Below are 24,891 nucleotides of genomic sequence, written 5' to 3' on the forward strand. Positions count from 1 at the left end.
ATTAGCACTTTAAACGAAACCCCGGAAATTTTCGGGCAGGGGATCCTGGATTTCTGGAGGACATGGTTCGATTTAGTGCTTCGAGTGATAAAATAATAAATTAGAAGTGGAGATATTAATAATATATTAGTTATCGAAATGTAGAATTTTCTGCGAGAATTTAACCCGGTCTACTTATGAATCTGTATTATCTTCGCTATAACAACGTTCACGAATGACACTAAAGTCTCCCCATCACCTTGCATCGAAGTTCGGACCGCGTGCAAGGAAAGGTTGAATACGAATTATGTTTGCAAACTCGAAGGCTGCAACATCGAGGTGTTTCGTATTTAATGGCAAATATTTGCGCGAATGTAAATATTCGGGGAATCATTTTATTGCTGTGACCTTTTCGAAAATGTGTAAGCTAATAAGCGAAGAGGATGTTTTTCAGCCATCGTTGATCCACAGATCTAACAGAAAGATCTTGCGCCGGTGAGGTGCAATAAATTTCTGTCTAGGTTAATATTTGATCGTATGAAAGAATTCCATCAAGATTTGTACATCTCCGTTGATATTTATTGTCATCGTTGGAAATGACATCGCGAGGTTATTTGAAGGTTGCGTTATACCATAGCGTCGCGTTAATGAATCATGGACACTCTGGATTAAGAAAAATGTGAATAACTTTAACAGAAGTGACAACGAAATTTTTTTTATGCTTCCAGATGATCTTGAAGTGTTGCTGGTACTTTCAACCCGACTTAGAATTAATATGGTGACTTCAGGGGTCCTTGAAACAACCTTGATGTTTCCACATGACCTCATAGTACCTTTGAAGCCACCACGTGACTTAGAAATGCTTCAGATGCCCTTCAAATGTCACTTCTAATTAATATTCTGATCAACCCCTTCAAATTATCTCTAAGAATCCTTGAAACCTCCAAACAAGTTCCTCCTATAAAATTCTAACGATATTAACACGGATCGGTTCGGTACACCGTTGGCCAGAGATAACCTCGTTCAGATTGTCGGCGGAAGATTGCAAAAAGCAGAAGGAAACGTCAGGTGGACGAAATCGCTTCGCAAAATGAACGTAAATCAACGAAGATCGTTGTTAAGGGTGGGCCGGGAAGAGCAAGAGCTATATCATCGTCCAATTCCGTCCAGGTCCTTTATATTCTTCCATCGTTCGTGGCAGATTCGCGGCGCCACGAAGTGGCGCGCTGTACACCGCTCGGACCATTTTTATCAATCCGTATGATTTACTCTTGAAATAACTGTAATGCAGAAAAATGCCCCGCCGCGAGGATCACGCGGACGAGGAATCCATTTGTTCCGTTTTGTGCTTCTTCTCGGGATACTTTTTCTCAAGCGGTCCCTCCTTTCGTGGATTCGAGCGCTAGGAAGTATTGAGACGAATACCGACTAAGCGTTTAGAACCAATTCCTCGCTATATCCAACCCATTTTACTTGTAATTATCAGCATAGCGTTACTTTTCTGTTCTTTCCTTGGCACAGCAGGAGACTAATTATTTATAGTCAATAAATAGTGTGTTGGAACCTTTTCGAAGACATTCGAAGGCGTTAGGCACTCTCGAAGGTTACTTCGAGGCTTCAAAGACATTCGAAGGTCATCTATAGGCATCAGAACACGTGAAAGTCACCTGGTGTAATCGAAAACAGTTTTAATTACATTGTAATCTTAAAGATGGTTCTATCGTCTTATGATAAACAGTATGTTTCGATGTGTGACGTCAATGGATAAAGTGTAGATGGAACGGTTACATTCGTTGATTTTAAACAAGCGCTCGTTACATTTGTTGAAGATCGGAAAAGTTTGGAATATTGGATAAATATTTGTTTACCAATGGGACGATGGAAATTTTGTGCCGCTAGATGGATAGGACGATTGATAAGAAAAACATGTGGACAGTGTGATACGTCTAAATGGGTAAAGCGTGTTCGAAATGTTGAACAGAAATCCGCGATGTGTCGATAGAAGTTAGGGTTGCTGTGTTGAAGTTCGTGGAAGGCATGACGGAAGTTTGGAACGATGGTCTGTTGGCTAGAATTAGATGGATAAAGCTAAGGGATGTTTGAATCGAAATTAACAAACGTAATTTATAACGTAACAGTTTATTTCATTGTTTTATTATGGCAATAAAATAATAAACAAATGAACGTTAAGGTTCGTGAGGACAAATCACCAGTCAACACCTCGTGAAGGTTTTCTTCCCAGGGTAGCGTCCTTCGTGAAAGAACCGATGATTTACTGATTTACAGCGAAATTCCCACGTAAATACCACCAATGTGCACTTTTTAGATAAATGACCTTGTTTGCACGACTTAGGAGATATAAAGAGAGAGAGGTCTGTTTTGTTTAATTCTCTAGTTTACTAGGCGATTTATTACCTCGTATGATAACTAATTATTGACGGTATAATGAATCAACGCTCGTGTTTACCAGGGAATGAGTCGATTAAATACCGTGATATCACTCTGTTATAATACGTTGAACTTGCATAATATAAAACCGCTACGTAGTTGGTCTGATCATGGACCGGGCCTTTCCACTCTGGGCTGTTTCTGCTTGAATCGCGACGTTCACTTAAATCGACACCGCACGCGATAGTCTACTGTTACAAACACTTTGCCTTGGATGGCTTTTCGACCTTTCAAACCTGATATTTTGTAAATAATCATTCGTTTCACTTAACATTATTCATCAATCAGTAAGGGTATACTTGTTTTTCCTGGTTTGAGAAATGAGCACTATTGGGAATTTATTTCGAATGTACGACACGATGGACTTACTCGAGATTTTTATCACCCATTTAGTGGTGCATTTTGAGATAAAAAATATTTTCTGGAAAGGTTATCTGCACATCAAATTCATCTGGCTCAAAAATTCCAAGTTTCTCGATTTACCAGCAGATCTCACAATTTGATTTTCGATATCTACTTTCTCCATTTCTTCACTCGAGATAATTGCTTAAAGAAACAAATCCCAGAGTTCACAGTGGATACATTGCACGTTTCGTTTTCGATGCAATCTCCTGATAACGATATTGAGAAATTTGCATTCTCGGAGAAGTTCAAAGACCACTCACGTTGCGTATACGTTGACGAGTAACGTTCCAGGAAGAGCGTCCCGTTCCGCGTGAGTTTTCGTTCCGAGATAAATCAATATTGTCCACGCCTCCTCGATTTTAAATTGCAAATTAACCGCGAAACGCAGATAAGATTTGCGACTACTGAATAGGCAACACGATACAACGTGATATTAACGACACTCGAGGAAATCACATGTTTCCCAGACCCGAGTAACATGTAATTCTCCGACTCTATGTAGTTTCGACTTAACGAGAAACGAATAAACAATCGATTATCTCGTATTCGTTATTCGAATAGGAATCTCATTCATTTCTGGTTACATTTTGAAATTTCTTTTTCTTAGTTTCTCTAGTGGAACAACAAGAATATGTACTCCTATTTTGGGGGAGGACCAAAATCCATCATTGTCGAAACCAGTAAGAGAGTTACTTTGAACATTGTTTGTTTAGCCATTCAATGATGATTCACCCGCAGAAATGCCAGTTTCACGACAAAAATAAAAAACTCGGTAAACAAGAAGATTGCCTCCGATCCACGTGACCTGAAATTCCTCACGAGAATTACGCGACGAAGCTTCCACGTGAAACAAATATTTGCAAGAACGTGGGTGTGTGGATTAACGTGCTACTCGGTGGTTCCTCGAGAAAGTCGCGGAAGTCCGCTCAATGGGGCAGCAAAATTTTCTTAAGACCAGAGATAGCCTAGGTATTCGTTTAAATCGAAATTCCAACAATCGAATGAAACATGAAAAGTATATTTCATCGAATAAATGCTTCTCGAGTTATTTATTAAATCGTCGCTCAAATTTTCTCAGAATAGAGTTGCGTATTCCTTATTCCTCGAACGAAACGGACGCAGATGAAATTATTTTATTCAATTACTATCTATTATTGTTAGATGGCGATAGCTTAATTTGTTTACATTCTTCGAAAAAAACAGACGCACATAAAGTAATTTTACTCAATTATCTATGTACAAGATATCCTGCTAGACGATGCCCATCTCAGGTTTTTCCCAAGTCCATAATAGTCGATACGGTTGAAAACCGCAGACCGATCTCTATTTTCCCATGAAATCGCAACGAATAACAGAGTCACGGTTTGACGCCATTTAGATCGAACAGCGCACGTGAGCCACATCGCTCGATCGTTATCGCACACGTGATTATCGCACCTCGAAGCAAAAAGTACGGAGACTCGATTCGTTGACGATCACCGAGTGAAAAACTTGGCGCGATGACGTCCATTCGAATTCATTTATACGCGGTCGATGATCATAGAATGCGGCTGTCGACGCGCGTCAAGTGTTGCCGAATGAATTCATTCGATTATCGTGGACGATTGATTCGCGAGAAATTTCAATTATGAACAACTGTCTGAGTCGAAATTTTTATTTGGTACTAAGTAGCTAAGAGCTACGAAGTTTTCATGGGATTATAGAATATTTTTTCTTTCATTTGGTAAATAACATGCCTGACTGAATTTGTTATTTTACACTATTCACTGTCATATTAGTGGGAATGACAGTGATCTCTCGTAAACTGCGACCACCAGCGAAATATATCGATTGTAACTGTCAGAAACAGAAAAGGAAAATCAATTAGTAAATTATAACAACTGGATTATTAGTGTAACTTCAAACGTGATGATAACATCGAGCATTGTTTACATGAAAATGCTTTAAAGCATAATAGTCTGAACGAGTTATACCTAGTATCGTTACTCAAACGTCGCGATGCTTTCTATAAATCATGATAGTCAATATTTGTATTGCCGTTATTCAAATTAGCAGATAACGCAGTGGCATTGTCACGCGTACTGCGACCCTGTACGTAACGCGTATTCTACGTTCAACTTTTCGTCTATGTAACCGAGTCCAATTTTTCATTTTCATCCCACGGCGCAGGCATACACTTCATTTCGTCGGTTAGACGCAGGGGAGCAGCGTAATTTTCTTTCCTGTCGGGAAAAATATTTGTAGCTGAAGACAGCCGACAGGATGACTGAAAGCCTAACAGCGGGAGCAGAAGAAGTAACATTATAAATAACAGAGTTAATTTTTGTTCGTTTCTGGATGAATCGATTCCATCAGTTTGGAAATAAAATGGTGCAATCCCATGGATCCGTGAAAATTTAACAAAAATAAAATATTAGGAAAGGAATGAAAAGGGGAAGGAAGGAAATCATCATTCACTTTGAATCATTTATATTCCTTCGAACAATATTAGATTGGTTACGTCACGGATACACATACTCTGAATTTAATATTATTAAAATAAAAATGATTACAGTTAACATTTCTGTAAATAAATGCAATCTATACTTTAAATTTAAACGTAACGAACAATTAGAAAAGAGATTCATCTGCATTAGACAAAAATAGTGCGAGTTATAATGAAATCACAAACACGTGAATCCTTAATCCTTGCATCTAATTTCCTAGGTAATGCAAGCTATGCGAATGAATATTTTCGGTTAATCGGTCGACCAAAAGGACTCGAACGTCGACCAAAGTAAACGATGCAAAATACGATCTCGGCGTGGCGTCGATAAATCCCATCGCGTAAATAATATGGGAGCATTTCTCGTCGACAAATTAATTGTCGAAGCGGAATACGGTCGCATCGGTTACCTGCAAAAACGCTCTCGTGTATAATTAACGGCGTCATCGACTGAAAACAAGTCGCCAGGCGGCTTACTCCGCGGACGAGTCGAAATTACACACGTCTCATGAATGGGTGATTAGATCAATTCAACGGCACCCTCATTAATAACGATTAGCCACCATGGAAGTCGCTGAATGACTCAAACTTTTGCATCTATTACATTTTTTGTCAACTTTTCGTTCGATTTTCCTGTCTGATTCATTTTTAATTTGGTTCTTTAGTTATTTTTACCATCAATTATGACACACTCATAAATAATGACTAACAACCATGTGACTCCAAGTTTTGCTCTATTCGTTTAAACAAATTTCTCTTTCATTCTTTCTCATTCAATTTTTCAGTTGTAGGCGGTAACGTTTATAAATGAGAAATGAATACTTTAAATTGTTTTTCCCAATTTTTATCGTACTTCTTCATCTACAAATTTAAAAATTTTTTTCATACAAATCGATCGAGCTAATAAGTAACAAACACGATTGGGCAATCAGTAAATGGCGAATCAGGAATTTGCGATCGATCGCAGGTAATCGCGTCTGATTATTCAGTAACCATAATCACGGATTATATTTTATCCAGCACTGTTCGATTGGTATCGATACGATAGTGCCGTGTCTCGTTGGATCTCAAAATGTTCGTAATTATTTCGTTTAATGGATTAATACACGCGGATCGATTTCTGACGTCAATGTATCGATACGTGGTATCTGAACATATTATATTGCTAATCCCATCGATGAAGAAACGCTATCGCATTGCTTGGAATAGGTGAATACGAATTTACTGGTGCTACGAGTTCGATCCAAGGGAGGGAATTTAAATCACGTTCGATGCAGCGCGAAAAGTCGAGACAAACCCGAACTTTTCTGGCTTGATCTGGCCACTATGGGTCCCTAGTGCATCTGGAGGACAGCCAAGTGCAGTGTGACGCAGCGATGCGCAACGATGTGCCGTGGTGCATCGCAAGGATTAAGGGAATAATACACGACGGAGAAGTGTCGTCGGCTACCATTTTTCTTCGTAGGTTACATTAGGTAAATAACAATACTTGTGCTAAATTGTGGGTTTATTGGTACTTTTTGAGGTGTTATTGACGAAGGGACCAATGTACAAGTCGATAGATTCCTACTTTCAAATATAACTTCAACTATAACACTTCCATTTTAATGGTCGTACTTCGAAGGATAAATTTACGTTCAGCACTCCTTGCTTCATAAATAAATTCAACTTCAGCACTCCCAATATATATGCCTACATCTATTTATTTAATACTCATCTATTTTTCATTGAGCATTTATATTTCGAATGGATATACAGGGTGTCCCAAAAATGTTGGAGGTCCTTGAAAGGGGTGGTTCGGGAGGTGATTTGAAACAACTTTTTCCTTTGCAAAAATGTCGGATGGGGCTTCGTTAAGGAGATATTAAGCGAAAATCCCGACCAATCAGAGCGCGCGTAGACCGTTCGAGCGGCCGCGGTAGCGAAGGCTACGCGCTGACGGCAGCGCTTGTACGCGAACAAGTGACTCGACGTGCATCGAAAGACATTGACGCTGCCGCCTAGCGCGTAGCCTTCGCTACCGCGGCCGCTCGAACGGTCTACGCGCGCTCTGATTGGTCGAGGTTTTCGCTTAATATCTCCTTAACGAAGCCCCATTCGACATTTTTGCAAAGGAAATTGTTGTTCAGAATCGTCTCAGCTACCCCCCATTTCCGGCTCCTCCCCGACTTTTGGGACACCCTGTATTTATTTCCGAATCTGAAAATATTAAAAGTAACTTCCACTTTAACATTCGTACCCCGAAGGATAAATTTACATGTAGCATTCTTTGCCTCATAAATAAATTCAACTACAAGACTCCCGCTATACATGCATACATCTATTTATTTAATTACCCACCTATTTTTCATCGAGCATTTATATTTCAAATGACTACATTTATTTCTGACTGTGAGAATATTTAATATGGAGTTATTCTTGAGAATGGAAACGTTGAAGTTAAAATCACCGTTGAATTAGAAATATTAAAAGTGAAGTATTAAATGTGCAGTGTCAAGTAAAGTATTCCAGAGTAAAAAAAGTTCGGCTAATCCTTCCACGCGTTATCTCGAGCACGCGAAACGCGAGCGACTATGTAGATCCGCATATGTGTACCATTCGCATTCGGAGCACAAATAATCGAAAATGCTTCACGGCGCGAAGAATGCCTATCATTACGTTGCAGTTGCTCAACCGACGAAAATAAACGTTCTGGCAACAGTATCGACACGTTAAATATACGGTACCGACTCTCCGCGTTCTATGCACCGAGAATCGATTCGACTCGTTCCGCGGAAATCGACGTTCGCGGTAGCCAGTCGGCTAGCGGCGCGCGGAGGTCATCGATTGTCCAATGAATTTCATTAGCCCGTGACGCAGAACGGCGCTGCTGCAACCGACGCGTCTCGAATTTTCTGTCCGTTCGATGCCCCGTTACAGCGATACTAGAGTTCCCTGTACTGTTATTGACAACGTTGTTAATTATTCCAAATTTTTTATACGTTCCCCCTCATTTATTACATGAATTCATCTGGCAATATTTCTATTCATCATTCGCGCCGTTGTGTACAGTTTCATTTGTAGAATATCATTTAATTGTGTATACCATTTCATTTATTTGGAAATATTGTATCAAATTTCCTTTGACAAGCTTCTATAAATAATTGACGACAAAGAAATTAGAGCAACGTGGAATAAATTTTCTTAACAAATATCTGTAAAAATTTCGTACTATAGAAATGAAGTAGGTAAATTATTCTCTGATATAATATTCTTTGTTTTCTGAATAGGTTGTGTTTATCAAAGTTCACCTTTCAATTACTGGTCAACCGTCAGTGTTTATCAACGTACCTATAGTTTTTGCAATGAATTCGAGACAAGGGAACGCCATTGGAAAATACGTACAATCAGTCGGCATTAACAATATCGTTAATTGGTTGATCAGTGTTTATCACCGGGGGGTTTCGACTTCTTGATTAATGCTAGCTCGAATCCCGTGATTGATAGTGGCTACTGACGCAACGAGATCCTCGATCTCGCGCGAGCATAATGGTGCTCGAATAATATTCTTATCGGCGTTAATGAAGTCTCTAATTAAAGTGATATGTATGTTTCCCTAGCAGTCGTGTTGAATCTACGGATGTGGCATGCTAATTTTTTATTGCATCGGCGTCCTTGGCCATTTTTCCCAGCTCAGAAATTTTCAGAAATAATTTTCAATTTCTCGCGTCTAGAATTTTCATTCATCTTGCTGAGTTTTTCAATTTTAATTCAATCTTGTCAACATATGAATCTAAAATTTTCAAACTTTCCATTTACATTCCATTTATTCCATGCATTATTTTCCTCAAACTAGAACACACACGTACAAATTCATATTCCATAAACCACCAAATTTAAATAATTTTCCAAACTTCAATGGTAATAAAAGTACATTTTTATTTTTTTATTTTTTTATTTTTTTACACATTTGATCAAGTTTCTAATTAAAAGCGGTCAATCAATTGTCATCACGTGATTTTCACTAAACCGCGACAAGTTAATTCCCACGACACTTTTCAACATAAATTTAGTCCGCAGTATTTTTCGAAAGGATTTTTTTTCCACCTGTTTGTAATTCCCCCGCGGCAATAGCATTATTCTAACAGGAATATTATTCGTTTGTCGGATAAACGAGAGAATCGTACGCTCCGTGGGAATCATTTACCCGCTGATGTTTGCTTTCTTATCTGAAGAGCATCAGCTGAAAGGCTCGTTACGTGTCGTTTATTTTTTCCCAGTTTTCCTCGATGTGCGTAACACCACCATAAACGAAATGTTTCTACGGAATATTGTTGCCTAAATATTGCGTCAACGGTAGTACCGCGTATGCACCAAAGACAATGCACACGCAGAATGATTTAACGAATGTGTACAGATGCTTAACTGTTAAACGCTGTAGCTACGATGTGTGATCTAGACTTCTCTAGTTTATTGCTACCGGAGACGCCTTTCCGCTTTCTCTGGCAGTTGTTTTGGAGAAACGTTCTTCGATAACAGTTTATCTGTTTTCTGAGAACCGCGAGCCGCAGTTTAAAAATCTGAAATGCACATGTTGCGCTTTTCGTCGGCAAGTCGTCACCGCGGGAGCGTTTCGTGCCACTTGGAACTTCAAATATGAGATCAGTACATGGAAATAATAAATAGGATTATATAAACATTTCTTTGTTTCGGCCTTGATGTCGAGTTGCAACCATTTTAATCTTGATTTATTTATATCTTCTTCGAAAGTGATAGTAGAACTTCGCGGAAGTTGAAGTGACGAGAGGTAATCAATGAAAACTCTTCGCAAAGTATATTAGTAAGGTAGTATTAGTTATAAATGCTTCAGTGCAGTAAGATACTGTATTTACTCAAACATTGAAAACTATCACTGGTAGAATGTATGTTTGTATAACCTTTTTTAATCATTTGTCGAGGCGTAAAGGTCTCCAAAAAATTACAGTGCTTTTCATTCACGTCTCAACTTCGTACCGTAATTATCACACAATGTTGAATTGAATTTTAGTAGCAGTAAAAAAAAAAAAAAATGTCGTCATAATAATAGCGAAATAAATCAGAGAGCCGATTCGAGGCGTTCAGATTCTCGAAATTATGCTCGTTGGCCGGTGATCCTGTTCTCGAAAGCGCTTTGATTATGCGTAGCTGGCGCCGGTTTGAAAAAGAAAAAGATGAAAGCTCATGCAATATGCATACAATCTACCAGTAAAGCCTCGAGTGTTTGGCATGGTTTATTGTTAATCTCCGCGGGCCAATTACAAACACCTATCATCGCGCGCACGCGGATACGTGCGCGTTGCGGGGAAGACTTTTTCGTCGAGTTTGTCAGCCGCTGTCATTGGTGGAGCCTTGCCAATTTTTGGGTATTCAAACATTCGCGTGCTTCGGTGGTTCGAAGCTACTCGAGATACTCGAATGTCCAAACATTCGAATAGGTGGATGAGTGCTCAAGTATTTGGGTGCTTGACTATTTTAATTCCTGATTATTTGAATAAAATTTGAATATTATTTAGAAACTTTATTATTTGATTTTTTAAACATGACTGACTGAGTATCTTAAGAATGCGAGTTTTGGAATAGATATACATTCATATACATTCATCGATAATTATTCCCCAAAATTGTTTCTGCGTATTACATTTAAAAAATCCAAGTTACTTCTTCATACATCGAATAATCCAAATTTATAAAGTAACCATATTCTGTACCTCGTCCTACAAAATATATTTCCTTCTTTATCCTTTGTTTCGAGAAACACCGCATCCCTCCCCGTCGAGCAACGATTCCTTCCTGGTTAATGTGAAAGCCGTCGCCATTTTCAAAGCGTAAATTTTCTCCCTTTGTTTCCCGTTAAAGGGACGCGACGATTTAAAAACCGATGCCTGCAGAAAGCTTCAATTAAATTTGCAAGCGATCGCCATTTGCGGCGGAACCGCAACATTCGGCCAACCGTGACGGCGAAAAATTGGAATGTTTAAAAGCGAAGTGCTGTGAAACGTATCGAGCCGCTTCGCCGTCTGTGTTGCTCCTCCAACTTTTCGTCGTTAAACGGGTTCCGCCATTGGCCGACGTTCTCCCATTGTTCCTGCTCGCGCCCGCCACCCTCGTGCTACATTTTCGTTTTCTCGCCAACTTTTCCCTCGCGTTGAGTTCACTTTGCCCGGACATCCGCTTCGTTCAAGCCAGCGAAGTGCGACTTCGAAGTAGAACCCTCCACAGGTAGTGTTTCTAATTTGTCCCTTTTTCAGTTCCCTCGACAACGCCAAGTCGAGTTGAATGAGCTTTGCTGATATAGGGATACAGGATGGATTTTTCATTAATATTCAGATGGAATTCGATTCGGTTTGGTCTAAGAATTTTAATTGGTTTTGATTTTTTAATATAGAGAAAGTCCAAACTGAATGTTGAGAAATAAGAGTGGAACTCCATTGTTTTTTAATTCATAGAGAATATTCATAGGGAAGAATCCAAATTGATTTCTTTTCTCAATTCGTGTGAATGAGAAATTCAACTTGAGGTATCTTTTATTATTATTATTACTATCTTTATTATTAAGCATCTGTATTCGTTCAGAAATGAGGGTTCCATTTGATTTTCCTTTTCGTACAATGAAAAATAGAGAATCAAACCGAAAGTTTTCTATTTCTCCAGAAGTAAGCAGTCGAATTCAATCTTTCTCTGATTGTTCAGCTCAAAGAAAAATTGGTAGTTTTCCAAAAACCCTCGACGCTTCGATAGGAACGGAGAATAACAGAAAACGTTTCCGCGAGTTTTCACTGGGCCGCAAGTTTTCCCCAATACGGTAAAAGATGAAAGTAACGCGGAAAAATTTCCACGCGCTGTCATGGAAAACTAGTTTCATTGAACGACTCTAATTGAATTCCTGCAGTCTACGCGAGTGAAAAATGTGTTGGTTTGTTGAAAATCAACTCCGAATAGAGTACATATGCGTCGTCATGAACCATTTACTTAAAAAGAAATTAATGATTTAATCCGTTTAAGTACAATATATATATATATTTGTATTTATCTAACGACATTGTTCGTTAAACGAAGACTGAAAATAAGGTGTAAACATAAAAATAAATTTTGTGTGTAACTTTACTCTCATTAGATAGAACGTGTTCGAACAGAGAGGACAGATATCAACGCAAAAGTGGGATTACGTGCGGAGGTGGGTCAAGGTTGATAGTTGTAGGTGGGACAGAGAGTACAGGAAGATAGGCATGACCACAGCGAGCGTGTCAAAACCTCGAAAAAAAAACGTAGGATGACAAGAGGTAAACAAGGGAGAGATAATATAAACTAATTATACTCGAAAAAATTCCTGCAGCCTGTCAAAACATGATTAAAAACACATACAAAGTTTGAAATTGATATTCCCAATAGATTCCTCCAAAAAAGTTCCTAAATATCATACAATCCTCGAAGTTTCAAACTAGAGATCCCCTTAAGAGCTAACCTAATTCAATAATAAATTCAACAGACTCGCTTGCTAATACCTGACAAAAGTTTCCACATCTACATAACAGAAACAAAGCCATACACAAAATTTGAAATCGATACTTTCAACAGTATCCTTAAAAAAAGTCCCAAACAACCCGAAACTAGTAATAAATCCAACAAACTCACTTGCTAATACCTGACAAAAATTCCCACATCTACGTAACAAATAAACAAGCCTATTCACAAAATTTGAAATCGATGCTTTCAACAGTATCCCTTACAAAAAATCCCACGCAACGCCAAACTACTAAACCTCCAAACTATCAACTCCTACCCCGATCCAAGTAAACTAAGCACCCGAGTGTCAACCCCTATTCACCAAAATCAAGTAGCTTATTCACCCCCAGTGCAACCCTTCTGGCAAAAGAAAAATAACCACCGTCCAAGATCCAACCGCTCACCCTTCGTTTCCGTCAGGGGTCGAACCTTCTCGACGAGGTGCTGGAGAAACTCTGCTGGCAACGAGGTTCGGGTAACGCCACGTCACTGGATGGGCCGGATAAAAAGTGTCATTGGTCGGGGCAGCTGATCAGTATCACGCGGCTCGAATAAATTTGCGTCGGCCAGGCCCGCCGCCAATGAATCGCAATAAACGGCCAGCCGCGTCGAAACGGGCAGGCGACGAGTCATGGATTAAATTTGCGGCCCGCCAATTGTTTGTCTTGTGACTACCGTGCTCGTGACCGGTCGGCTTCCGTCAACGGGGATCACGTGCCCGCGAGAGCAGCGTGGCCGGTCATAGAGCGGAATTGTCGCTCTGTGATCGTCGAGATGGAGCTTACGCGAGCCTGAGTCACTTTAAACCGGTGCTGCAACAACCTATCCCATTAACGAATCGAAAAAGTAAGGATCGAGTTAAGCGTATTGTTGAAGGGTATAAGAAAATGAACGAGAGGATAGCATTTGGATCGTGTGTATATTTTTTGGATTTATAGTAATTTTTAGGTATGATTCTTAGGCGTAAGGAGAGCATTATTGATTTTATATTGCAAGTGAATGATTGGAATTGATGTAGCAGTGCTGCTTACGTAATACTGTGCATCTGAATTATAATTTAGATCGAAGTACGCTAGGTGTGCATCTTGATTGAAACACCATGACTTTGATGAGACGGGGAGAATATTTCTGATCCACCGAGACTCCTAATGGGGTCTTAATCGCTGGCCAACTAAGCCAATGTTTGCCAAGAGAACACGGTGCACGCGCGCGCGTGATCTTCCGGTTCACTTGCCCGTGGCCCCTGACATTATCGATAAGAATAGTGGAAAGTTTCCCCGTTAACGAGCCCAGGGGAGAGTTGCCTAATGCATACCGGTCCCCTAAATTCTACCTCGTCATTGCCTTTATGGCTACCGAGCACAAACACAATCTAACAGAAAATACATGAAATAAGCGAACAATACAAATTGGTTCGTTTTTGTACAAATAGGTTCGTGTGGAATATTTCACATTTACTTTATTATGATAGTTATCGAAGTCCTTATTGTGTAAGAATAGAGTGCAATTCCTGGGATGAACATAATTATATCGCATAATCATTGTTAACGGTTTAACATATATTTAACAATATACATATATATATATTTTACAAGTTTTGATACATACCGAATAATGTTTATCATTCGTGTCTATCAATTGTAGCCTTTTTGGCATAGGTCATAGTTTCGCACATTTTCATTCATATAAATAAACGTTGTTTAATTGTATCGAATGAAATAATTTGAGTAATAGTAAAATAATATTATCGGAAATGCGAATTGAATTGTTTTTATAGCCACGAAAAATGAAATAGATCTCGAGTAGATCTGGAATCTTTTGACGAGTACGGGGACAGAACGACGAATTTCTACTGTAAACGTGTTTTATCGCGCATGATAAATTGGATGGCCTCATACTCTCCCTCTATCGTACAGTTTTCAGTTAATCGCGCGTTGCGAAAGAGTCGTCGGTCACGTGCGCGTCTCTTTTCATCTCGCCTCCCCGCGAATACCTCGTCAGGGCCTGTCGCTTTTGCTCGAGGACGTCGGGAAACGTGGAAGAAAATAATTGAAAAAGATGGGCGGGAAAGGTACGGGCGGCATCGGTGCATCTGCAACGCGGAATTAATCTTCGTGTTTTCTCTTTTTCCTGTTTCTCGGAAGACCTTCGGGACCATTAGAATCTCTCATAGTAAATACGTTGTTCGATCACGTATTGGGAAGTCGTGGCTTACCGGTGACAAGGAAATTTTGGAAAATGGTTTCATCGATTTTCAGAGTTTAAAATACTTCGAAGGAAACGACTCCCACGTTTGAAAATAGGAAAATATGGCAAAGCAGGAGGTGTAAGAGGAAGAAGAAAATCAGGAAAATTGGGCAAAATTAGGAAAATTTAAGAAATTGCTATTATACATTACATTATTATACACAAAGCCGCGGATTGGAAAAAATAGAAAACCAAGGGAAACAAGGGAAATACGAAAAATTAAAATGCTACAGAGAGTCAGAAAAATTGTGGGCACGCAGAAATGGATGAAAATCCTCAAAGGGTGAACAGTTTTAGAAATACGCAAAAATAAAGAAAATTGTTATACCGGTTTCTTGTGAATACAGCTCGGAGGGCGTTTCAGCGCGATAATTTCGAGCGATTCGTGGGTTTCGCAAGTAGCCCCGAGCTCGGTGCATCGCTGTGCATCGCTGACGTTCCTGCGTTTTTGCTGATCCCTCGACCGCGATCAAAGATCGCAACGAACGCGATGCCAGCGCCGATACATACGGAATAATCGTCGAGAGGCGTTTCGCTCGACTTGGCTGCCAGTGAAGTCCGACGTGCTAGTCGAGTTCCGACGGGGGCAGCTCTGAAAACATTTCGTTGCGATTTGCACGCTCGATCGGATCGCTTTTGATCTAGCCACGATGCGCGCGTATCCCATTGGGGCCGCATCGTTCGCGTTCCTTTGAATCGCTAAAATGACTTTCGTCGAACAGAAACCTCACGGGGAACTTCTCTCGAAGAAAACACGCAAACGCGACCGAGAGAAACGTATTCGAGGAAAGGATTGGTTAAAGCTCTTTGGCCACTTCTGAGAGTGGTGTGGATTCAAGAATTGTGAACACGTTTATAAATTGTAATTTATAACTGTAATAAATACAGATGCATATAATTTATATAATTTATGAATGTATAATATATATTAATTTTATGGTATTCGTGTATTTAACACGTTGACTGCCAGGCTATATATTCTTGAAAATTTCTGCCAGGGTTAAATATTATTTAAACTATTGGACACTACGTAATCAAACGTTTATGATAGCATTTATTTTTGTAACTTCACGAAAATTCATTAGCTTTATTTAAATTCGTTTCCTTTGATGCTTGACTGTCAGAATTAATTGTTTTAGTTCTTCAGTGAAAAGCCCATATATGGGTGAGATGGGCGATCCTATTTCCTGACACGAGCTGGGTTGCTTAGCATAAAGAATTCTTGACATAAGGAACATTTCAGGATCATGAAAATTTGCGAAACTATCGTAGAAGAATTTCGATAATTAGACAAATGAAGGGAAGGGAAGGAAAGGGAAGGGAAGGGAAGGGAAGGGATAAACGTGTGTATAACTGGAAGATTAGAAGAAGTATCGAGCAGTATGGTTGACTCTAGTGAGAGGTGCGACGTCGATGGATGACTTATCCCTGAAAGTAGTAGCCTGTTATCCAATCTATACCTCAACGAGTTAAATTGATTCACGTGTCATCCTTCTATAGTCTTATTTGCTTGGAACAGTATCTGATGGCACTCGCTAGCCACAGGCCAAGGCGATAGTCTAACAGCCTGATCTCCTCCCCACCAACCACTCATCTATGCTCTTGATTCCCCGTCTCAGTCATACGAACCGATGCTTCGACTTGAAATAAGAGTGTCATTTGACCCTTGAAGAAACCAGCTTGCAAGTCCGACGAAACGATACCTTGTCTACATTACACAAATTGCCAGGCTCGGCTTCGTGGATGAATCCCAGATCGATTTATCTCGAAAACACTCGAACACCCACTCTGCTACACGTAGAAAGCCTACAGTAGAACAGCCTAAATCTACGTGTTCCTATCGCCCCGGAACACGCCGGTATTTGGGACGGCGAGCGACGAGTTGCGGTACAATTGCGAAAAAGATTAATCACAACGCGAGACATCTCGTAATGACAGGTGTTCCTGTCCTTGTGCAACAGAGTGTACATCCGAATTCGGGGTTTACACGGCACATCCCAGCGTGCGTTTCTCATCTCTTACCCATGCCGGAGCCTGTTGTTTTGAACCTCACGAAACCTCACGCCAACCGAAACAATGCGAGCCGCACAATGCGAAATGCTGACGAAAGACTCACATGGTTGGCGGTTGTTTTTAGCGAGGAAGCAGCCAATGAGATGGCCAACCGCGGCGCTGGATAATGCGACCTGGAGTTCATTGTGACGTGCACTTTGGAACAATGAAACGATGGCCTTCCTCCTTCGCGGACATTTGTCTCTTCCGTTTCTCCTCCTCTCCAGTCCACCCACCGTTTCGCCCTTCGACACCTTCCTCGCGTAAAATTTTTCTTGCGCCCTTTGTTCCTCGCCTCTTACATTTGACACGAAGACAAGGGAGCTGAAAACCTTCGCGCTCGCGCTGATAGCGCGCCACTTTGCCGCGAATCGGTCTGTGTGAAGCTTTTTTGTTCCCAGCCAGCGAACCTTTCTCGCTCACGCGCTCGTACAGGACGCGCCACTCGCAGCAGCCCAGCCGAGTAACTTCTTTATTTACCGTTTCGGTATCGAGGAAGCATCGAAACTCGAATGAAAGATGTCTTGTATTCCGAACGGTGTATTATTGCTGATATTTTTATGTATTCTTGCATTTTTAGGACATACTTTCATTCGCCATAAGTGTATTGGTATCCTCAGGCGAATTATAATTGAGCGAGGTGGCTGAAGGAGTGTCGAACAAGTACAACTGTATTTGATCTAGGTATTCTTATATTATACTACTGTGGAGGCTGTATTTTTTTCATCATTATCGTCACGTACACGTACAAAACAAGTACAGTCGCAAGTATTCGCACCTTCCATGTCTATTGAAGAATGTCTAAATCAAACGATAGATTTGATGTTTTCAAATCAATTTAATATCAAATACATACATATTTATAATGAAATATTTATTTGGAAACGTGAAAAAAAAACACTTTCTTGAACAGACATAGAGAGTACGAATACTTACGCGACTGACTGTCAATCCTAAGAAGCCTTATATTTTATTGTCTGAATCTTTCGGATGTCGACGATAATTCAGAAAAAGTATCTAGTATCTAACAATGACGTATCATTAATGATTAGTCCTACGTGCCGTTTTACCGACTGCTCGCTTGTTCGTTGCATCAGTGCACCTTGGCGACGTGAGTCACGACAGCGATAAAGCTTCACAATGATTTCCTGAAAAGATCTTTGGTACCAAGAAGTCATTAATAGTTTCGCTTGTCAGAGCCCACGTTATAAATCTCCCGAGAAATTAACTTGTTCAACTCATCCTATAAACACGAAGAATTATTGATCGTGGAAGCAGGAAGAGAACCTGGAATTTCAGAAAATTTCATGAGACATTCATGTATATTTTCTTGGCGTCTCTGTTTTTTCCTATACTTCCAACTACCCATATTTTTCAAATTTTCTTCATTCTCGTACAAGGATTACGGATTCCATAAAAAAAAAAAAATCTGAGAAGGTATTAATCACTTTGCGAGAAAGTAAGACAGCGATGCTTCTTACCTAGAACTCCGTGAAAATGTGTAATACGCAATAATTGCTTCAAGAGTTATTTAAATTAGGGAAATTAAGTGATTTAGAATGCAATAGGGTAGGAGAATTCTGGCGCCGATAGATTAGTGTTTTTCAGAGAAATTTCCACGTGTAGCGCCGCGTGTCAGTCACGCGTCTAAGTAGAAGGCAGGCGCCTGGTCGCTCGGCTGTAGAATCAGACCTTGATACCTGTGCGGACAGACCAGAGTCGAGCGTGGCGCCATGCGTTTCGTCGTGTCTGCGTCTGGCCGGCACAAGTGGCTCGTTCCCTTCCTTGTGATTTCACGTTAACGCGCCCATGAACAGCTAACTTGTGAGTTCGAGCTGAGACGATTAAAGCCAGGAAAGACACCCATTGACTTGGATCGAAGTTTCAGGATCGAACTAACACTGTAGAAACAATCTTTCCAAATTCATTTATGGAGAATCCATTACTGGTTCAAATATAATTTTTATTTAAAAAAGAATTTTATATGTTTATAGAAAGGGGTTGAAAATAGAAAACAATGAAGGTCAATTTTTAATAGACGCATAAGGAGCACTTTTTTAATACATTTCTAATATTCATTGACGTCACAGAAACAATTTATAAATAAATATTTCAGCCCCGAACAGTGATACTCATGTATGGCATAGAAATTGTTTCATCATATAAAGAAATGGCATCTTCTTAACTTCTTAACGTTTATTTATATCATACATATAGTAGAATGAGTATTTTCAACCTAAACAGTCATCCTCAGACAGAAATTGCTTCACCATCTATAAATATATGACGTCTTCAATACCACGTGAAAGATTCAAATTCCAACTGAAATTAGTATGACTATTAAATTTCGCATGAATATAACATGGGAGCTTTTGTAGAAAAATTGCAGTGATTCTGTATCGAAGGACATATTCATTTTTCTCCTTTGTTCGGAGAAAGTGTTCCTCAGTTTTTTCTCTTAATCGTTCGCGGTTCGATCGTCTTTCTCCGATGATTTCATCGAGCGATGGAGGCTCGAGAATTAATTACCATACTAAACGAGTTTCGATAGGCACGCAGAAAACAAGTGGCTCGTGTGTCACATGCCACTGGGAGATATTCGCTGGGTTGTTTATGAGACCGATGTATCAGCTGAACTGGAGCAGATGAATCCAGTTATGGTATCGTTATTTGCATAATTTGTCACGTCTTCGCGATCTTCGTATCTGCACCGCAGGGGGTGGAGGACGAATTGCGAATGTTTAACGAAAATGTGGTTTTTCTCACGTTTCTCTTTCACCTTATCTCTTCTCGTATTCTCTTTCTGTTTTAATCAGTCCTTTTTGATTTCATAATTACTTTCTTTTGGTGGTTTCTTTTAATTTCTTTTAACATACTATGTTTTATGATTTTACTTACAAGCCAATCGACGGAATAAATATTTATACGTATTTGCATTCATTCGATTTTCACGCGGTTTTGTAGGTATCTTCTATTTCCAGGAAAAATTAACTTAACGTGTAATGGATATATATGGTAGATTTTCGCGCAATAATTCACCCTGAAATCGACCGATTATTGAGATTGTAGTCTATGATTAAAATTCTGATAATTATTCAACATGCCAACTTTATGCATCCCATCCGATACTTAAAATTGATGGTTAGGACTTATGGATGATTTCCTTATGCGGCGTTATTAATCGCTATTGGTTTGTGTTTTCTATGCAACGCATCGACTGAAATTAACATATTGTTACATATTCGAGCATTTAGATATTGTTAAGTTGCACAATAATCGAGCCAGTAACGTCTCTATTATTTTGGAAAGATGAGAAATTATTTGACGTACTATTTTTAACACTGCAGTAATTTATAAAAGTGTTTGTTTCTTTTAAATATATTTATTATTTATACTTATTCATTAAAAATTTTCAAATATTCGATATATATATATATCTTATTTGTTTTTATTTGGAATTTAATGATTTTCAGACATTTTTATTGCCTCAATAATCGTTTCTTCGAAAAGAATTTCCTCCTCATGCATTCCCTTCTGTCGTCGAAATCAATGGAGGTACCCGAGGTTCTATCGTTGAGTGAATATGCAAAAGTTTAAAGACCAGCACGAACAACTGAACCAGAAAAAAAAAATAACACGCACTCGCGGTAACCAAGTTTCTTTATCTGGAAGGATTCAGCTTGTCTCGTTAAGACATTAAACAGTTGAATCGAGATGCACAAGCATCCTCAACTCTCGAAAAATTGAGCTCCTCCGATAACCGTATCCTCGACTTGTCTCTAACAGCGCGAAGTTTCGCGCACAAGTCCAGACAGCTGTTTCTCGCTTATCGAAATTCAGGGAACAAGTTCTCTTCGGAGATTTAAGGAGCATGTCTAGTTTTGAGGTGACGCAACTACGGCTTATCTTGCACTCTTCTCGGAATTTCAACTGTTGAAATTATAATTTTAAAGTAATAGAATCGAATTTAAAAATGTTTACTATATATCAAGACTTCGAAGCGAACAATACATTTTCTTGAAAAGAAATAACAAAACTCTCGATTAATGATTGAAGTAACATCGACTTATTGTCCGCTCTTCTTCGAGTTTCAACTGTTGAAAATATAATTTTAGAATAATAGAGTTGAATTTAAATAATTCTACTACCTATCAAAACATTGAACTGAAAAATACTTTTTCTTGAAAGGAAATAACAGAACTCTCGATTATCGATTCGTATCGCACGTACTCGAGGGAATACTGCATCGAGAATTCTATGATCCACGTATGGAATACCCACGGTTCGACAGGGTAGCACGTTGAAAACACTCGCTGGGTCAATCGGCCGAGTGAAATGGGTTAAACGCAGCAAGGTAAATAGCCGCGATTGATTTCGCATTGTAACGTCGGAAACGAGAAGAGTCGAGCTCGAGAATACGTCACGCATGAGTTGGGAATGCTTAAAGAATTTTTGAATATTCGTTTGTTACAGCGATTTCAAATATTCGATGAATATTACTCGTACATTGTTGGAATACTTGATTATTCAAGTACTAATCAAATATTATTTGAATACCGTTCAAATATCACTCGAATATACATCGAATACTGGATTATTTGAATGCTATTCAAATACTGTTGCAACACTTGACTATTCATACATTGTTAAAATATTATTGGCATATCTAATTATTTAATTACTACTGGAAGATTTTACTGTTTCAATGCTACCTACATATCATTGGAAAAGTCTATTCGAACATTATTAAAATATTTAGCCGTTTGACTTCTACTCGAATACTCGACTATATGATATAACAATATTCAAGCAATAATATTTAAATATCGAACAACTCGAACATCGTTCGTAATAATCGTAAAATATTCAGAAATTAAATTACACAAATAGCTCTAATAGAGGTGGATCGTCGAAAACGGTAACGGTCGAGTGGAAAATTTTCGATCACCCCGCTCTGCCACTCCCTGACGGTAATTGTTCGCCTCGACGCATTTCGGAAATGAGCCGGGACGAAACAATAGAGTTGGCCCGTGGCCTTAAGTCCGTTGTTTAAATCCAAATTCGAGGTGAATTGGGAATAATCTCCGAAGGTTTATTGCGCTGGCTTTGTCTGGTCTCTTTAACAGTGAACTGCAATTCGTTCGCAATGAACCGTAACAAAAGTCAACGACGGGGACAGGAATTTTCCTTCGGGAAGCATGAAAATTCAATTTTCTGCGTATCCGATGCTCCGTCATATTTTCAGCGCGGTTTGGAAAATTCGAAGCAGTCTGGAAACTCATGTTTATGGTAGACAAGAAAAAGGTTACGCGTGATTGTGAAACAAGTAAAATCTTATTATTCAGATTTTCGTTGAGTACTCGACTACATACACGTCACAGATACTCGAATGCTGTGAATGTTTGAGTTTTTATTTTCCTTTTAAGAATTAAAAAATTCTGCGAGATAAATCGTGATCAAAATTGTAGAAAAAAAAAAAAATACCTTGTACCATACCGTTAATAAATCATCGTCAACTACATCGAGCTATTTTGCATTTTCGGAATATTCAATTTCATTTCGGTTCACTCGGCATGGAATACTAAAGCATCAGAACAATTCTCCGTGACCCCCAAGTCCCTGGATCCGAACCGCTCAGTCCACGTCCACGGGACCGACTAACGATCCTCGCCAGATCCAGGGGAGGCTGACGACATGCAAATGCCCCCGGCGAACGTTCACACGAACCGCCGCGACAAAGCGCTGATAAACAATATCGCGATAGACGCGATATGAAAAAGCTCGTCCCCTACCACTCTCACCCCTGACGCGCCCCTCCACTTTCATTCCGTCATGATAGTCAGCGTGTCCGTCCTCGTCTCGCTCCAGCCGACGATATCTCCGTCTCGCTTCGAGTCTTGAGCATAATAACGTGACGTGGTTAACGGTCGGCGTTAGTCAGTACTCGTGCCGTCGCATCGATCGTATCGAGAGGGACGCGCAAAATTGCGTAACCGGTCTCCTATAACGCACGTACACGCACACGGGCGCGCACACGAACGCAAACAAAACGTGCAATCTCGCACGACGCTCGTACACAAACCAATCCGCGCGCCTCTTAACGCCGATTCGCGTGAAACCGTCGAACACTCTGCGAAATTTCAAGCCGTCGAGAATAGTCGAGTCGATTCCCCGCCGGACGGGAGCCAAGTCGTTCGAGTTGTCACGCGGTAGATTCAAACACGAAGTCGTTAAACCCGAGCTGGACGGCAGCGGTTAACATCGACACCCTCCGTTTTCTCGGTACCACGAAGGACTCGAGGAATAAGGCAGAGGCGATCCAGCAGGAGAGTCCAGGATGACGATCACCGCGTCGTCCATGGTGGTGGACTACCTGATATTCGTCGCGTGCATCATCGCCTCTTTCGTCATACCGTTGTGGGGAAAGTTGCGGGGTCGTCGCAAGGAAACCACCAAGGCCGACTATGTGTTCGCCACAGGAAGCGTATCCATGGGCGCCATGATGCTCTCCATCGCTAGAGGAACGCTGGGAGTCAGATCCTTCCTGGGCTACCCATCCGAACTCTACTACAGGGGCAGCGCCATGTGGGAGACCATCTACGGCATGCTGCTCGCGTACCCCATCGTGTGCTTCGTCTTCGTGCCTGTTTACTACAGTCTCGGCATCACGTCCGTCTATCAGTACCTAGACATGAGGTAATTATCTACTTGAGAATCGTGTTGTTCCTCTGTCAAGGGGATGGGGCGGATGGAGGACGACAGGGTGTTCCAGAATATATTACGCATCGCGGAAGCTCCAGTTTTTAACACGTTGGCTGCCGAACCGATTCAGTCTGCAGCCCTTAAATTTTGTCTCGAAACGATTACAGACTGTAGAATCTAACATTTGTCGTATTACTTATTTTTGTATTCTCATAAAAGTTTACGAATTCTATCCCAATTTGATTTCGTCAACACTTAGCTTTTAAAATGAATCGTTGAAGTTCCTTAGCGAGAAGCTCTGTCATCTGTATATGGGTGACGTGGCGGCTAACGTGTTAATGGCTTTGTGGATTCAGCTTCCCTTATTTATTTCGTGTTTTGGAGCAGTTTGGGTTGGGCGTGATTGAAAGGCCTCAGTTAACAGGGTGTTGGAGATTTTTTTTAAGAGGATATCATTGAATTTGAAGATTTTTTGGTATATTTATTTATTTGGCGTACTGTACAAACATTGAATATTTATTTTATTTCTTTAAAGAATACGCTTGAAAAGCAACAGAAACTAATGTGATTATAATAAAATGCTGAGTATTTTCTGGAGCACTCTAACAGTACATTTACAATACTTTTTTTTTTATGTAACGTTATTCGTATTTTAATAGCATGTCTTTAAACATGACACCACAATTGCCGAAACATTATTGCCATATATAATATGCATGATATAGCGGTGAACGTGATAAGGGGTTACTTCGCATACATTGAACTCAAAAGTAACATAATTCTTGGAAATGTTTTTCGAAGGCCTGTAAGCAATGCAATAATTTTGTTTGTCTATTAGATAAAAATGTGTATATTACGCTACAAAATCTATTAAATATTTGTGAATGTTGTGGTTGACCATGTAGATTGGCCAGAAATTGTTCATTATATTTAAGTAAAATATTGAAACATATTTATTTACAAAATTGTACACTTTTTCTTTGTTTTGTGGTTAAAAAGGTTCCGATCGTGTACAGAGGGAACTCTATTGTCCAATTATAAATCGGTTCCAA

General features: G+C 39.8%; 1 protein-coding gene across 2 annotated transcripts in view; it reads left to right on the forward strand.

Moving 5' to 3' along the window:
• LOC128887772 (sodium-coupled monocarboxylate transporter 2) overlaps window positions 1-24,891 on the forward strand; it is a 56,371-nt gene that overhangs the window by 18,186 nt on the left and 13,294 nt on the right. For both annotated transcript variants that reach the window (XM_054144095.1, XM_054144086.1), the window contains exon 3: window positions 23,431-23,833. In XM_054144095.1, coding sequence (XP_054000070.1) covers window positions 23,475-23,833 — 359 coding nt within the window. In that variant the 5' untranslated portion in view covers window positions 23,431-23,474. The remainder of the gene's footprint in view (window positions 1-23,430; window positions 23,834-24,891) is intronic.

The sequence above is a fragment of the Hylaeus anthracinus genome, unplaced genomic scaffold (genome assembly GCF_026225885.1).
Source record: "Hylaeus anthracinus isolate JK02 unplaced genomic scaffold, UHH_iyHylAnth1.0_haploid 0, whole genome shotgun sequence".
Lineage (NCBI taxonomy): Eukaryota > Metazoa > Arthropoda > Insecta > Hymenoptera > Colletidae > Hylaeus > Hylaeus anthracinus.